General features: G+C 34.0%; 1 protein-coding gene across 9 annotated transcripts; it reads right to left on the bottom strand.

Annotated features, from left to right (window-relative positions):
* Positions 1-4,113: 4,113 nt before the first annotated feature.
* LOC130817354 (AUGMIN subunit 1-like) lies at positions 4,114-12,759 on the bottom strand. Of its 9 annotated transcripts, none has more exons than XM_057683039.1 (9): positions 12,365-12,759; positions 11,327-11,404; positions 8,072-10,497; positions 7,542-7,809; positions 6,652-6,784; positions 6,424-6,558; positions 6,155-6,278; positions 4,571-4,708; positions 4,114-4,463 (listed from the first exon to the last, which is right to left on the bottom strand). In XM_057683039.1, exons 4-9 carry the CDS (start codon positions 7,804-7,806, stop codon positions 4,356-4,358), a joined length of 903 nt encoding a protein of 300 aa, XP_057539022.1. In that variant the 5' UTR covers positions 7,807-7,809; positions 8,072-10,497; positions 11,327-11,404; positions 12,365-12,759; the 3' UTR covers positions 4,114-4,355. The 9 variants fall into 9 exon arrangements, with proteins under 9 accessions (XP_057539022.1, XP_057539047.1, XP_057539007.1 ...); XM_057683064.1 differs by having other exon boundaries at positions 7,542-7,768; XM_057683024.1 differs by having other exon boundaries at positions 10,468-10,497.
* Positions 12,760-13,999: the final 1,240 nt, after the last annotated feature.

Below are 13,999 nucleotides of genomic sequence, written 5' to 3'. Positions count from 1 at the left end.
TATGTTTGCTGAGTAAACGAGATGTCTTTTAACTTTCACTCTCTGTTTGTTCCTATGCATTTATTTACAAATGTTATTCACATTGTTATATACACTTAGGATAGTTCGGTGTTGTCTTAATGATCTATGCATGAACATCATTCCTTTCTTAATGCAGCCTCTTTCAGTATGCATGCATAATTGACAAAAGAAAAACTGGCTCTTGGATTGAGAATATCGCAATTTTTATGCCTTTCTCTTGTTTTGACATTTGGTTAGAAAAATTATTAAACAATTACACTATGTTTGAATGGGGAAACGGAAGGACATGAAGGAGAAAGAAAGGAAGGGACTACATATCCTTCATTTGTTTACCAGTAGGCGACCAAAGGGAAACGCCTTAACATTTTAAACAAAATAAATTCTTTCAACATTAGAAAGATTTAGAAAGGAACACACTAATCTTCCCTCCCCTCCTTTTCGCTTCCCTCCCCTCCCTTTCCCTTCCCCTCCCTTTCCCTTCCCCTCCCTTCACTCTAAAAAATGAATTCAAACATACTGTTACGTACTGTAATGTTAGAAAAATTCTTCCGTGAGAATTCGTGTATGTAACAAGTAAATCTCAGACGGAATGAGTAGTTAACTAATTGCTTCATGATGAGTAATCTATAATCATAAATTAATGAATTTTAAAAATGTTATAGGTATTGCTGTCAAAAATACATCCTCGTATGCAGATGAGTGTCTGTGGTGGATATATTCTTAGTGGAATAAAAACTTGTTCAAGTCAACCTAATATCCAATGATACTCTCATAACTCACAGGGCGACATTTTGTGGATGGATCGCCATCTTACCTCTTCAGACACCTCCAATTAAGCAATATCCTGTTTATTTTAATCACTAGTATAAATGTGTAATTAAATACGTTCTTGATCTCTTATTGTGGATATATGCGCTTTCCACATGTACATTATTCTTAATACATAGGATACTATTTGGATGATTATTAGAATTAATTCTCTTATTTATAAATTAGTTTAAGACAAAGTTAATTAAGGTATATTTTTCTTAGCAACGAATTTTGGATTGTGTATAGGTCGAGATTAAAGCCTTGACCTTGTATGTTGTCATTAACTCATTATTGAGTACTATTGTATGATTATGTACAAGTAGTTACTCGTGAATATACTTTCGCTTGCTTATTTTTAGAGGTATTCATCTAAGTAATCGGTTTGATTTTGCTTGGTTAAGTATCAATTCATATGATATTGGGTTGGCTTGTAATTGGGTGATAAAACGTATTGTTTCACATGATTTGTTTTGGTGAAAAATATTTGGTTTGAAATAGGGCATGGATTAAAAATTGTTTAGTGTATATATTTATTTGATACTTTGAAGAAGAATTAGTTCAAAAGATGGGTAATGTTAGGTTGGCTTTAAAACGTTTTGAAATAGTATTGACATTAAATTGAGGGAACGGTAATGAAAATATTAATATAATATAATTTAACTAGAAAAATAACATGATGAATTTATGGTTTTATTTGTCATATTCTAATTAATTTTTTTTTTTTTATAAATTCATTATCATTTAAGGATTTAATCATTTATTATCAATTTATAATGTACTCCTATTAAGTTGTAATGAAAATTTTACGTGCGACAATTTCATAATAATGGGAATCACATATAATAGTCAAAAATAACATTAAAATTTATTGTTATTGTAGCACTCCGGCCTGTTCAAAAAAATCCGACCCGTTGACCCGCCGCCCAGCACCTTAAATGGCGGGTCAAAAATTAAAAATATTATAAATTACGGGTCGGGTACCCGACCCGCTTTAACCGGATCGAGTGATGGGCCGCAAGCTATTTTATAATGGGTACCCGGTGACCCGTTGACCCTTTGTTGCAATTTGTAAATAAGCCAACCCTAGTATTCTACTGTTGAATTGTATGTGCCGCCAAGTGCTCAATTTTTCATTTTCACTTTCTTGCTTACCTTGCCCACTTCTTCATTTCTCATCTTCTTCCAACTTTCAATCTCATTCTCATAACTTAGTTTCGTTCTTCAATCTTCACAGTTTGAATCTCAGTTTTCAATACTTACTACAGAAGTGGTGATTTTACGAGAAGTAAGCAACTTGTAGATCAACGTCTTGAGGTGTATTTCTAGTTCTATGATGTAGACTTGGTATAAATATTTGTTTATTTTTCTTATCAGTTTTATCTCTTAAATGAGATAATTTGTACTCCATGTGTCCCTTTGATTTTGCTATAATAGGAAAAATTTGTCCTTTTAATTTGTAGTAGAAGAATAAAACAAAAAAAAAAGTGGACGGAAAGGATGTGTAGATGAGATGAAGAGGGAGATTGAGTCTGTGTATGAGATTGGGAGACTTCATGCGTTCTCCATTTTATAAAGTTTCGGTTCATGCCTGTAAATTGTAATAAGTGCTTGACAATGTAGGTTTAAAGTGCATAAATTCATTCCGAGTCCCCTCCATCCCACCTCCCCTTGTTTTTCTCGGGTAATATAATGGTCTAGAAAGAAGAATAAAGTTTGTGTCCTAGTTATTTTCACTTTCTTGCTTACTTTGTCCACTTCTTCATTTCTCATCTTCTTCCAACTTTCAATCTCATTCTCATAACTCAGTCTCGTTCTTCAATCTTCACAGTTTGAGTCTTAGTTTTCAGTAGTTACTACAAAAGTGGTGATTTTACGAGAAGTAGGCAACTTGTAGATCAATGTCTTGAGGTATATTTCTAGTTCTATAATGTAGGCTTGGTATAAATATTTGTTTATTTTTCTTATCAATTTTATCTCTTTAATGAGATAATTTGTACTCCATGTGTCCCTTTGATTTTGCTATAACAAGGAAAATTTGCCCTTTTAATTTGTAGTAGAAGAACAAAACAAAAAAAAAGTGGACGGAAAGGATGTGTGGATGAGATGAAGAGGCAGAATGAGTCTGTGTATGAGATTGAGACACTTAATGTGAGAGATCAAACCACAACCAAAAATAGAAATATAGCGAAATCAAAAGAACAACCCTAATCAGGAATGCAGAAAACTCGAATTGCTTAGCCTTGATCACCCCTGATTGAATGGCTGATGTCATGTGTTCATTCTTGATTACCTTTGTTATTACTTTTAGCATAAATTAATACTGGCTGAGCTCCTCTTACTATAATTTTTAGCTTAAAGTGATGTTGAAACTTTTCTTATCTCAGATTGCGCCTGACTGGAGGCAAGCATTAACCCTGAAGAAAAACATTGAAGACAAAATTGCCAGAGGTAAGAACTTTGATCCTCCACTTCCCAAATAACATCAGAGTTGCTCCTCATTTGACAATTGTCTTACTGCTTTCTCGTGCTGCTGCATGCAAATGGTGTCGTTGGAATAGGCATTACTGGTTTACTGCAACTGCCGTTGGACTTCTTGTTGGTGGAATTGCTGCACCTGTGGCTCGTAAGAAGTGAGACAATCTCAAATCTTGTTTGAGTGCAGTTCAAAACTACAACTATCTTGACTATTGTCCGTGAAAACGTGATTTCTATGTGCTTTGTGCATTATGGTTTAGATAAATAATCTCTCGATAAAAATAGGGTTTTCACTTTTACTTTTAGATTTTTACACATGTTTTGAGGTATTGCCATTAGGCATTTTTGATTGTAATTGGTAAATTAAAGATTATCACTTACCAGAGAATAGAGATTGTTGTCGTGGAACCACTATCCTCATTACATACTGAAGTTTTTTTAGCGTATGCGCTTTATTGAATAAATATGTCCAGTGATCTTGCTGCTCTTTTATCTATTGAACAATCTAAAGGAACATAATCACTCATCACATTGATAAGTCCTATAAGCCAAAAGAAGAGGATCATTTCATATAAGGATTCAAGCGTATACACACTAGTAAAAATGAAGAATGTTGAGTAGTTTTGATGCTTAGAATTTGAAAGATGTCGAAAACGGATTTTATCAGGGCATCCAAAAAGTTTTCACAACCCATCAGTTCCCTATAATCATAATTCTTTTTTTTAATGAGCTAAAATCTGTAAAACCACCGGATTACAAAAAATTCAATCCTGAATCGATGTTAAACCCAACACTAAGAGATTCAAATGCGCGAACTTTCCAACATGAGGGTTGCACTACATGCTTAGTAAATCCCAAACACAATTTCATTCTTTAACAAATACCTACACTTAGGCGCTCAAGAATAGTAAAAACCCTCATCGTATACTTAATAAGTTGTATTACACCAAATTTTGACTTAGGCTCGAATACAATACCATCAACAAGGTAGAAGTTGACATTCTTCGAAAAAAAAACCAACTAAAACATGGCATAAGGTAGAGATGAATTTAATCTGTTGCAGAAAGCGCAGACTGCAAGACCTCTTCAAGATATTTCTCCGCAGCAGCAAACTGTCTTCGCTTGTCTTCAATGGCGAGAGAAGCCAATGCTTTATCCTGGTATAATATAGCATAAATTTAGGAAAAAAAAAAAAGCATAAAAGGTAATAAATGTAACTCAAAATTTAGAAACATGATATAGCAGCAAGAGAAAACAGAATTACAGGAGGCAAGTCTTGGTAGCTTTTCAAAGTATCAATAATGGGTAAAGTTTTCTTCTCCAACTCTTTCTTGTGTTCGGCCATTTCTACCAGTACCCCATGGCTGATTTCAGGGCTGTAACCTACACGATTCAGTAGTGCCTGCACACACAAGAGTGGCGAAAGGCCGAAAACACCTTATCAGTTACCAGACAGTGAAAAAGACTATAAACTTTAATAGTAAATCTTAGCTATTTACTCCTATTAAAAGATTCAAAATTTTGGAACTAAAATAAAACTTGCCGTTAACTATCTCAACTCTCATTAACTCGAGGGGGCACATCAACGAGTAAAACATACTCCTATAACAATATAGCAAAACCTCAAATATGTATACCATTTTAAGTTTCATCACTAAGCCCTCACAAAATTAAAACCAAGCAACTTGACAAATCATATGCAGAGGCATAGGAAAGGTCATATTTTCAGCTATAATCTTAAATATTATTCCAAAAATCTTAAAATCACAATGAAATCATTTCTTTTATTGTGTCAATTCATCAATGAGAGCAAAATATGTCGTAACACTTGCTAGATGCTACCTCCACAATCCTTCAACTGTTAGCAAAATTGCTTTATCTCTGATATAATGTCAATAGCTGATCCATCATCAAATGTCTTTATATTCCTAATATTTACTCCAATTTGATTTGTTTATCCAAAAATTTAATCGTGTATTACATGATCATCCTCATCGATTTCATAATAACGTACTCATATGATTTAAGCCTCCCATTAACTAATTGAGTACTAACATGGTAAAAAAGAAAAATGGATCCCAAGATTTCAATAAGAGACAAACAGCAGTATCTATTACTGTTTCACAAAGCCATGTTGATTTATACATGTAGCATGAGTTTCTTACATGTTACACAAATTAAATGAAGCAAAAAAAAAGTTTAAAATAAGGCCCACCTCAGACATAAGAGTTCACTAAACACTCTAAAAGCAATCCAGTTTCATGTTCAAGAACAAAAATTAGGACAAGAAAAAACCCTCCCTCCCAAAATAAGGCCCACCTCAGACATAAGAGTTCACTAAACACTCTAAAAGCAATCCAGTTTCATGTTCAAGAACAAAAATTACGACAAGAAAAAACCCTCCCTCCCCCCCCCCCCCCCCAAAAAAAAAGTATATGCTTACTATATTCCTAGGCCCTAGCAATCTCCATTATTACGATAAGGTCCAAGATTTATAGTTCTTTGGTTTCAGATTATAATGAACTAAAGTAAAATGACTCATTAAATCATGTACGCTTTTTTATTATTTTTTGAGATAATGTCAAGTTGCACATGACGTTAGCTACCAGGGTCAATCAGAAACAAGTATATTCCCTTTGTTAGTTTTATGATCAACAAGGGTAAGCATCTGTACATCCGATCCTCCCAAGTCCCAAACCCCACACGAGGTGGTAGCTAGTTATGGCACTGGGGTAATGAAATATTGTTAATGTATCCCTAGGCCCTAGCAAATATAAATATTCTTGGGCCCGAGCAAATAAAAGTTATCACTAGGTTTAGTAGCAACAAGCAAGTGATACAAAACTACCTTGTAGTTAGAATATCTCTGATTATATTCTCGTTCTTTTGAAACCAGGAGAGGCAAATTCGTCTTCCAGTTTTCAATTTGAGCCTCACAAGGAGCTACTTCATCTTCCAATTGAGCAAGTATTCTAAGACAATTAAACCAAATCAGTTACAAAGATCTCTTCAAAGAAGACTTCACAGTGCTAACTACATAGTTTTTGCAAAAATATCACACAAAACTAATCCAGCACAATCTCTTGACATTTTTGAAAGATGTCACCAGCAGCGTACCTTTTCAAGTAAGTGAGCCTTGCTATAGCCTTCCGTGTATAATCAAGGAGCACCTTAGACTCCTTTTGTACCTTTGCCCTTTTCTCCTCAACTCCAGACTTTCTCAGAGAAAGATCTCCCCTTCCCACAAGGAAACTACAATACACACATTCTAATGAGGCATCTCAAAGTAGTAACAACAATAAATTGAAGACATAAAGAAAGTCGTTAATCTCATGAAACACTCACCTGCTCAACTCAGTGTCCCTTATGTTCAATAAGTTAGCAACATTTGCCAAAACTTGTGCTGAACCCACTATGCTTGATGGCAAACTCTCTTGGGCCAAGCCCACATTCTCCAATAGCTCTCTAATCCTTGCAGCTAATCAAACTTCTCATAATAATCAGCATAGCGAAAACAACAAACCAAGGCATTTCTTTCATATACTTCTTCTATTCCAGCCTCTACCTCATCAATCCACATATCAAACAAAGACCAATACTTAAAAAATCTAGACTGTTTTAACATCACTTTTAAAGCTCATTCCCCCAATTTATTATGACTTGAGTTATTAATGATGAACTAACCTAAGAAGGAAGAATGTATGAGAATAAGCAGTACACAAAGTGAACATAATTTAACTAATTAGACAATTAACCAATTAGACATCCATGTCCCTTATTTTGATGAGGCAAAAAATTAATATTATTTTGGTTTATAGATTATAATAGATTATATTAAGTTGACTCATCAAACATGACCACTTCTTGTTCATGTAGGTTGCAAATGATGTTTGCTAAAAAAAATAAAGTCAAACGACATACTCTATGTTAGTTTGTTATCGCTAACAAAGGTAAGATCGGTACATCCAAATCCCCTACAGAACAATACTCAACATAAACTACTCAACATAAACTAGTGTTTCAATGCACATGATACAATATACAAGTGTTTCAATGAGAAGAAACTACTCAACATAAACTAGAATCATTTACTAAATACAAGTGATAGAGTGAGAGAAAACCATCCAACATAATCAAGAATCAATTAGCATTCCACCATTGCAAACTAAACATACACCCTACAAAACAATACTCATAAAACTACTATATTACAAACAATAAGGAAAAGGACAGACCTTGGGAGCGATATTCGGCCGCCTTTTGACGGAAATCATTGGCAACAATGCCAGCAGCTTGGGTCTTAGCTTGAGAAACAGTAGCTATATTATGCAAATGTGCAATACTGCGCGGAGTGTACTCGAATTCGGGCACATCTTTACCAACAGCATCAAACTGAGAAATCAGCCATGCTTTCACCTCCTGAATCCGGGCAGCATCAAACCCACTGCCCTTTGTTTCATCGCTGCCCGATGGATCAGACCCAGAAACCAAATCACTCATTTTCTTCAACAATTCAGAAAAATAAAGCTCTTTTAGTAGAAATTTAAACTGCCCATAACCACACCATGAAGTAGATATTGTTTCTTTTCAATTTAAAGTCTTTTGGGATTACATTTTAAAAATATTTTATAAAATTCTCATTTCAATCTGATTCTATGAAATGCAAGTAGCGTAGACATCGGAATTTAATGATTATCAACTTATGTTGGACTTTAGGGTTAAGTAATTAATAACGAATTGAAAATTAAACGATAGGGGAATTTACCTTATTCAAATTAAGAAATGGGTTGGCTTTTCTGACGAACCAGTGGGTGAATTTGCCTAAAATGCTGATATTGAAGTTTATTTGGTATGACTTTGGGAATGTTGGTTACTTCAAGAGTAAAAAGGACGAAATTCGAATTTTTTTTCCGATCAAATTATGAAATGGGTTGGCCGGTCAGATGGGCAAATTTCGGGTTGGATTTATTATACGTTGGGGTGTTTTTGGGTCAACTTGAGTTAGAGTTGGGTCGACTTTGAGTCAACAAATAAGTTACAAAGTTTTTGAAATATTTTCTCATCACTTAGTTTTTCCTAAATTCACAAATTTTTAGATGAGATCTTCGTTTCAGGATGAAACTATTAGGCTATCATATATCCATATGCATTCGTATGTCAAAATGATCATTTACAATTTTCAAAAATTAATATTTGAAAATTTTAAAATAATAAACCACTAACAATGTAGTATTTAAATAGAGAGAGATAGAAAGAAAGAAAACAAAGAGATTTGAAAGAATAAAAAATTTATGTTTGAGGGATTTCGGGGGAGGAGTTTGAAGTGAAGACGTAAATAATTTTTGTTAAGAGTATAATCTCTCATAAAGTGGAAAAATTTTAAGAAAAACACTTATTTTTCTTCATTTGTCATTTGCTTCTAAACAAACAAAGTGCACTCTCTTTTTTTTACGCTCATAATCTTTCCCTTCCCCTTTCCCTCTTTTCTCCCCTCAATGCATGATATACAATGACTCAAATACCCCCACAAGGCAAAAGTAAAATGTACTCGAATGTATTTATACATGTAACACCCCTAAATTTCCGACCCTCTATATGGAACCAAAACCGCAAGGGAACGGAGGAAATTCGGATGTTACATTAAAAATAAAATAAAATATAAAACTAATAAAGAAATAAAATGGTTAAAGTTTGATTGATTTAATTAAAGGGATTAGAAAACTCCAAACAAGATTGTGGGGGAATTTCAGCAGCATCTACCCTAAAATTTGACATTAAATTACTCAGAGTTATATTAGACACATTTTACAATATCATTTCATATTTAGCCTTAAAAAGTCCAACACTTAAATAGAAATTGAAAATTGCTATCAATTTACATTTCCCTTGTAACTTTAGCAATTTATAACTTAGTCAAAAATCACCAATTGGTATCATCACCACAACAAAAGTAATCAAAAAGAATTTCATTATCATTTGATTTCTTTTTGATTAAGATGAACTAATAAGCTTGTCTAAATAAAATTAAAATAAACTACTAAAGAGTGAAATTAAAGCACATAATCAACCGATATTATACACATACTAGTTTATGTTAAGAAAAATACACATAAATATATGTATATATATACATATATATATATATATATATATATGTGTGTGTGTGTGTGTGTGTGTGTGTGTGTATATCCAAACATATAAAGCTAAGGTTATATAAGCATCACCCTTAATGAAAGTACAAGATGCCACAAACTAGCTAAGATTTCAAATATTCATCTTTTATATTTGTATAGCGATAGCTTATACATAACACATAATTGCAATACTTGCTTTAAAATTGCTATACATGTTCAAAACTACTACTATAAAATATCAATTGTTATGTCACATCCATATCCATAACATAATCATAGAGAATAACCGCAAAGATCATACTCATAGGCATATAATTGCATATGCAATAATAATCAATATGCATGAACATGTAAAATGCACCTAACCCCCAAGTCTACCCATACTCTCAAAATAGTTTAACTACAAAAAAGATCATTAAAGAAACACGAAGCATTTAAAATAGGAATCACTGGCCTGGTAACCACCTATAACACCCCTGAATTTCAGGCCCTCTATACGGAACCAAAACCGCAATGGAACAGAGGAAATTCGAGTGTTACATTAAAAATAAAATAAAATATAAAATGAATAAAGAAATAAATGGTTAAAGTTTGATTGATTTAATTAAAGGGATTAGAAAACTCCAAACAAGATTATGGGGGAATTTCGGCAGCATCTGCCCTAAAATTTGACGCACTCGACGATCAATAAAACATAATAGAAAAGAGGCATCATCGGCCTTGTAACAAAATATCACGGCGGAATGATCATCGCATAATCTTCGGTCGACATGCTAAGCATGGATCGTGATTCCAATGTAAACGCTTGGGTTTGAAGAAAGATACGAGAATGATAAACTATTTAAACATACAAGCCACAAAAAAAACAACGCAGCAAAAATAACTTATATAAAGGAGGACATGTGCCTCAAACTCAAGACATAACCAACTTAATTAAAAAGAAACTATACGTAGGCAATAAGATTATTGTACTCTTCAAGATTCTCACTCATTTCCCCCGTATGTAATGCAAAAGAAGCTCCTATACCTGTTATGTCAAATTATGATCCTCCTGCTGCTGAACATAATGACCATAGCCAAATGTATCATAGCAGGAACATCATAGAGTCATGAACAAACAACAACAAACAGAAACACATCAGTAATCAATGAAATTATAACAATTAGAATCATAAAACAAGGGGATAGACGACGACATAGCACAACAATAACGAATCTACTCATCTGTCTAAACACTTATATTTACTCATGATTTCTCTTTCAACAACTAATCCCTCGAAGTATATTCAAAAGTAGTGGATCGTTTCTCTATTCATGGCAGTGACACGGCCAAGGGCATTATCGGCCACCCGGCGCCCATAGCAAAGTATGAGCTCATACCCCCTCCAACTGACCCTCTCGGGTCCTATCTTCGGGAAAAACTAACACATTGGTGTACCAATCCAATGAAAAGGCCACCATATTGGGTTTTGCAAGCCCCGCATGGTAACACCTCGGTCAAGGGGCGGTATCGGCCACTCAGTGCCCAATGACAAAAGTATGCTCATACCCCTTACGGTGATCCCGTCGAATCTCACCTAGGCGACTACTACATCAACTGGACATAAATCCAGTTGATTCACGCCAACTAATCAAAATCAAGGCTCAATAACTAGGGAATCAATTCGATACCACACGCAAACATAGTTCGTGCTCTACTATTTAGGAATTTGTTCTCATAGTCTCCTAGTGCTTTCATTCTACTTGCCCATACCACTATTATGACTATTCGATAGCAAAGTTTACTTTTCGGCGCTCTATAATTTCTAATACGATGCATAAAATCACGAAATATTGATAGTACTTTGAAACAATGAATATGATAGTTAATTACTGCGTGTACGTACCTGCAAGCGTCACTGCACGACTAAATGTTACAAAAGTCACCCAACTAAGGTTCCACTTTCCTCTTATGAACTAGGAACCTATACAAGTTACGAATAGAACTAATAAGTTCCGTTAACTACTTTGCCATACCAACTAAAAGCCAAAGTAACCACTATCATTCATTTACGACAAGTTTTCAATTATTTCTAGCACGTACACAACACATTCAATACCAATCATAATCGTTAGTTCAATGATAACATAAGTCTTTCCATCGACAAAAGAATAAAAGGATTATGTGAACCATTTCCTTACATCAACTAACTTTGAGTTATAACGATTCACATTATCTTAAAAATAAAACAACAATTCACAGTCTCGTAATGTTAAATATAACACTAATATGACATGATGACAATTCTTAAAGTGGTCGGATTGCGACATTTTTCGCTACATTCTCTTGAGCTAGAAAGACTACAATCGAGCATCACCACAAGTAACTTAACAACCTTCTACAATATGTTGATATTATTATCATGGCCTTACTAAAATTATGTATTTATAAATTCAATGACGACTTACTAAGAGTACTTGTAATCCACAACAATCAAGTCACAACAATTAGCATCTATCCGGTTTGACCACCAAAATCATAACTATAGTCAAGTTTAATCAAAATCATTACTAATTATCACAACAATAATTAACCAAGTCTTAAAACAACTCATGTTATTCAATTAATCATAACACCACCAAAGTAGCATACAACGCACACACTACTAGTAATCTCATTTCTAAATCAAACCCTAATTATTTCATGCTCAAGGATAACACCATTTCTATTACCCATGATAAGATTAAACCAAATTAATACACAATCAACACACAGCCTATAATTTCTAATCACACTTCAAACCCTAAATCATAAATATGTTCAATTCATCAATCAAACTCTTACCCACAAAAAGATTCAATGAAAATAATACTAAAATCATAAACTTGATAACAATTTCAATTAAAAACAAGAGAAAACAATTAGGGAAGAGGATATGGCTTACTGAGGTGAACACGAGAAAGGGGTGGAGAGAAGAGTGGTCAGTGTGGTGGTGGATGGAGTCACGGCTCAGGGCTGCTGCTGTCACAGCCGCTAGTTTCTGGCCGCAGGGAGTGAAGCGGTTGCGGGTGGTGGAAGGGTGGACGGCCGTTCACTGTGGTGTGGCTGCCGGTTGGGAAAAAACGCAGCGCAACTGCTGTGGTGAGGGTCGAGATCCAAGGCCAGGGGCTGGGGAATCTTGCAGGAGGTGCCGTGCAACTGGCCGGCAATCACAAGGCGGCACAACAGCCAGCCCTGGCGGCACAGTAGAGGGAGAAGGGAAGGAAGGAGGGAAAGAAAGAAGGAAGAAGGAAACGGGAAGGGAAGCGTGTGAATAGAATGAGGGACTAAGGAGTAGACCCTAACTCATCCTTTTATTTTATTTATTTATTTAGTTATTTATTTATTTATATTCATTTTCTTATGAGGAATCTCACAAATTTAATACAATATTAATTTTAATTCGAACCTTTTTATTTTAGTAATCGCAAATATATATATATATATATATATATATATATATATATATATATATATATATATATATATATTCTAATATAATTATGTTAATATTTAAATTCGTGTATGAATGAAATTTATTAAAACTAATTCAAAAATAATTTAGTATAATAAAAACTCCAAAAGTTATTAAAATATTAAATAATAACGTCATAAAAATCTCGGAGTGCTACAATACATTTATACTTTTGCTTTGTCCCAAATTCCTTCCTGCAGTTGGAATTTAGTTCTCATCTGAGTTGCTCCTCAGTCCTCCTTCCCTCAACCAAGCCTCACAGATAGAACTGCGGTAATTTTATTGGGTTTGCTGGTTTTCATGATAATATATATTATTGGGTTGAGGCCTTGGGGGGTATGTTTTTGGATTGTTTAACATTGTAACTTATATAAGATTGTAAACATTGTTGTGTGCTTTCCTTTTAAATCTGTAGTATAAATATTTTTTGGGGTGCATTAATCAATTTCTTTTACATTTTAGAGGTCATTTTCTCATTTCAGAGGCCATTTTCTCTATTTGTTTATTTGTTGATGTTGGATGGCAACTATTTGTCAATCCCTCTTGCTCTTTGTCCTTTGATTAACTTTTTGAGAATTCAAGTTGTGTTTTTGCTGTAGTAATTATGAGATCATTTGAACAATGGCGTTTCCGTATTCTTTTTTGTACTAATTTAGTCTGAGGGGGTTTTTGGTATGAACTTTCTAATACCAAGTAAAGGATTCAATTACCATTACTCCACATTTTTTGTTTGGTATAATATTAGGTTAACGTAATCCCTTTCGTGATGGTAATGGATACTTATTTTGTTACCACTCATTTATGTCAAATAAGAAATTCTGCTACCACTCTTGTTGGTGTTTCTTTGATTAAGTAAATGTTTCCCTTATATACTGTTACACCAAACAACATAGAACTACAACTCTTACCCTTACCCTTACTCCTCTTTATCATTTCCCTTTCCATTACATTTTATGTTCCTATACCAAACACCCCTAAAAGTTCAAACCTTCATTTATCAAGCTATCTATCAATGTCTTCATAGGCAACTAGTATTGGAAATTGAATGAACTTTTGTTACTCGGA

The sequence above is a fragment of the Amaranthus tricolor genome, chromosome 1 (genome assembly GCF_026212465.1).
Source record: "Amaranthus tricolor cultivar Red isolate AtriRed21 chromosome 1, ASM2621246v1, whole genome shotgun sequence".
In the NCBI taxonomy this organism is placed as follows: domain Eukaryota; kingdom Viridiplantae; phylum Streptophyta; class Magnoliopsida; order Caryophyllales; family Amaranthaceae; genus Amaranthus; species Amaranthus tricolor.
This window is presented reverse-complemented; position numbering and strand designations above follow the sequence as displayed.

Bases quoted from the DNA above. Each gene is read 5' to 3' on its own strand.
- LOC130817354 (XM_057683039.1), bottom strand. From the start codon at position 7,806: ATGAGTGATTTGGTTTCTGGGTCTGATCCATCGGGCAGCGATGAAACA. The intron at 4,709-6,154 runs GTAGTTTTGTAT...TTGTGTGTGCAG, and splicing joins AGAGATATTCTAACTACAAG to GCACTACTGAATCGTGTAGG. The intron at 4,464-4,570 runs GTAATTCTGTTT...ATATTATACCAG, and splicing joins GCTACCAAGACTTGCCTCCT to GATAAAGCATTGGCTTCTCT.